We start from the raw sequence: 3,648 nt of genomic DNA on the forward strand, positions 1-3,648 counted from the left end.
TGATTCAAGAAGCCTAAGGACCCAGATTTGATTCCCCAGTACCCATGTAAGCCAGATGCCCAAGGTGGCACATGTGTCTGCAGTTCGTTTGCAGTGGCTGGAGGCCCTGGTATGCCCAGTCTCTCTATCAGCCTCTTCCTCTCTCTCAAATAAATAAAATTAAAAATATATATATATTCAAACCACAGCGATGTTCAATGCTGGTCTCACTTAGAATCACCTGTGTTTAAAGCTTGTGCAATCTTGATTACAGCACCAGAAATTCTGACTCATACTGGCCCGGGGCCTGAATATAGTAGGTGTTTTGTTGTTGTTGTTTTTTGTTTTTTTGTTTTTTTTATGGTACTGTGGATTAACTCTAGGACATCACATATGCTGGGCAAATGCTCTACCACTGAGCTTTGTTCCCAGCCCTCTTTTTGCTTTTGATTTTGACACAGGATCTTTGAATTTATTTGTAACCCAGGGAGGCCTTGAACTTGGGATCTTCGGGCCCCAAGCTCCACAGGCTTGACTTTAGTAGTTCCTTTTAAAAACTTCTCAGGTGATTCTAATGTGTAGCTAGGTGGAGAAGGCTCAAAGGAGAGAAGTAGCTCTTGTATTTAATGACTTAGAAGAGGAAGAGAGCCTGGCAACAGGAACAAAACAACTGACCAGGTAGGGAAAAGACCACAATAGTGACTTAAGAGGTCAATAAAGACAATGATTCAAGAAATGCGGAGTAGGGCTGGAGAGATGGCTTAGCGGTTAAGCGCTTGCCTGTGAAGCCTAAGGACCCCGGTTCGAGGCTCGATTCCCCAGGACCCACGTTAGCCAGATGCACAAGGGGGCACTCGCGTCTGGAGTTCGTTTGCAGAGGCTGGAAGCCCTGGCGCACCCATTCTCTCTCCCTCTATCTGTCTTTCTCTCTATGTCTGTAGCTCTCAAATAAATAAATAAATAATGAACAAAAAAAATTTAAAAAAAAAAAAAAGAAATGCGGAGTAATCATCACAACCAAATATTGTTTACAAGATAAGGACTGAGAGTTAACTATTAATTAGGCATAATGATGCCTGTTAAAAAAAGAATGGGAGGTAAATGCTTATCTAGTCTTTCTTCACTATATATCTATTCATTAAACAAAATTGGGAGCCACAATTCATTTTATAAATAAAAAACTATTAAGGAGCATCTTCCTTTCTCGCTCCCCAGCCATCTTGGCCGCTGGTCTTGGTTGGGGCCCATCCCGCACCTAAGGCAGGAAGATGGTGGCCGCAAAGAAGACGAAAAAGTCCCTGGAGTCCATCAACTTGAGGCTCCAGCTCGTTATGAAGAGTGGAAAATACATGTTGGGGTACAAGCAGACGCTGAAGATGATCAGACAGGGCAAAGCGAAATTGGTCATCCTCGCCAACAACCGCCCAGCGTTGAGGAAATCTGAGATAGAATACTATGCTATGTTGGCCAAAACTGGTGTCCATCACTATAGTGGCAATAATATTGAATTGGGCACAGCATGTGGGAAATACTACAGAGTATGCACATTGTCTATCATTGATCCAGGTGATTCTGACATTATTAGAAGCATGCCAGAGCAGACTGGTGAAAAGTAAACTATATAAAATTTTTCTTTAATAAAACTTGTCAGAGCTTGTTTTAAAAAAAAAAACAAAAAACTATTAAATGTTTAAGGTAATATGATAGGGCTAAAAGTTGTATTTTAAATCCTATTCTTTTCTTTTTAAAAGAAAATGGATCTAAAGAATAAGCCACAGAATATTTGGGCAATTGAAAATAGGACAAAAAGATTACCCATAATTCCATTGCACAAATGCAACCACCATTACTTACTCATTCAGTTTCATTTATTGAATTTCCACTCTGCCACCAGCTCTATGCTGGAGACACGGAAATGAATTAAACAAAAGTCTGTCCTCAAGGGACTCAAGGCAAAATAGGAGAGGTGTACATGTAAAAAAAAAAAAAAATTACAAAACCAAGTGATAAGTGAACTATATTACGGGTTGTAGGAGGCATTCTTGATGAGCTGAGCAGATCAAGGACTTGGACTTGATATTGCATGTTAAACCATAATGATAAAGAGCACTTGGCTCATGCTTTCATGTTACTGATAAAAACAAGATGGAAAATTGGTATACACTGTGATGATACTATGTAAAAATTCCCCAAAGTTTCCCCAGCCAAGGAAGACTTCAGCTGAATCTTGGATGATGGGCCAGGGCAGGAAGGGAATTCAAAACTGGAAAAATGAAGGGAAGCAAAACAGAGTATATAACCTGTTTGGCAACTATTCCAACTTTGGTGCGGTTGAAGTGTGGGATTTCCACGAGGGAGTAAGCAGAGGTAAAACTGGAAAGACAGGCAAGTGATAATAAGATTAAAAAAAAAGATAAAGAAAAAAAATCACATAGTGCTAGAGCTTGATCTTTAGCCAGTCATTTATGAGTAGCCATAGAAGAATTTTAAAGTGGAAAAGCATGCTCAAATTTGGTGCTACAAATATAACTATGTCAGTTGTACTGAAAATGAAGACAGAAAGACTACTTAGAAAGCTGTTGCAATAATCTAGGAAGGGGATAGTAAAAGATTGAATTAAGGCGATGGCAGAAGGAAGGAAAGGAGGAAAGGAAAGGAAGGATGGAAGGAAGGAAAGAAGGGAGGAACGGAAGGAGGGAATTCATAAGATTCCTAGTAGACAGCATGAACTTGAAGACCAGTAAGGCACAGAGGCATGGAACATGGCAAGCAAGGAAGTAGCAGACACCCAGATCTGCGGTTTGAATAACTGAGTCCTTATCCTGGCTCTTATTTCTGGCCCCATTTCTACCCCAGACAATGAATATAGGAGGAAATTTGAGTGCCCCATGGAGCATGCAAGAGGAGGGAAGTGGCCATCCTGAATGTACTGGAGCTCAGGAGAGAGATTTGGACGGAGGATTCAGATTTAAGAGTCATCATTAGATAGGTGATTCTTAGAGACAGACATAAGACCAGATGAGATTGGGTAGAAGTTGTGTGTCTATCATTTCTGTATTTTTCTTTCTAGCATTTTTTTAAATTTTAAATTTTATTTTTATCTATTTATTTGACAGAGAGAGAGAGAGAGAGAGAGAGAGAGAGAGAATGGGTGTGTCAGGTCTTCCAGCCTCTGCTAACAAACTCCACATGCCTGCGCCTTATACATCTGGCTTACTTGGGACTGGGGAATGAAACCTGGGTCCTTCAGTTTTGCAGGCAAGCACTTTAACCATTAAGCCATTCCTCCAGCCTCTTGTGTTTTGTTGTGGTTTTCTGAGGTAGGTTCTCACTCTAGCCCAACCAAGCTTACCTGGAATTCACCATGTAGTCTCAGGGTGGCCTTGAACTCACAGCGATCCTCCTACCTTTGCCTCCCAAGTGCTGGGATTAAAGGTGTGCCCCACCATGCCTGGCTCCTTTCTAGTAATTTTATTCTAATTTTAATATTTACTTAGCTACAATAATTGTGTATATGCATTTTTTTCCTTCTTTTCTATTTTTGGTTTTTCGAGGTAGGGTCTTTCTCTGGACCAGGTTGACCTGGAATTCAGTATGTAGTCTCTGTTTGGCCTCAAACCCATAGTGATCCTCCTACCTCAGCCTCCCGAGTGCTGGGGTTAGAGATGT

At 40.8% G+C, this 3,648-nt stretch overlaps 1 protein-coding gene across 1 annotated transcript; it reads left to right on the plus strand.

Annotated features, from left to right (window-relative positions):
- The first annotated feature begins 1,201 nt into the window (after positions 1-1,201).
- LOC101615841 (60S ribosomal protein L30-like) lies at positions 1,202-1,650 on the plus strand. Its single transcript, XM_004660242.2, has one exon. The coding sequence runs from the start codon at positions 1,248-1,250 to the stop codon at positions 1,593-1,595; it is 348 nt and encodes a 115-aa protein (XP_004660299.2). The 5' UTR covers positions 1,202-1,247; the 3' UTR covers positions 1,596-1,650.
- Positions 1,651-3,648: the final 1,998 nt, after the last annotated feature.

The sequence above is a fragment of the Jaculus jaculus genome, chromosome 4 (assembly GCF_020740685.1).
Source record: "Jaculus jaculus isolate mJacJac1 chromosome 4, mJacJac1.mat.Y.cur, whole genome shotgun sequence".
Lineage (NCBI taxonomy): Eukaryota > Metazoa > Chordata > Mammalia > Rodentia > Dipodidae > Jaculus > Jaculus jaculus.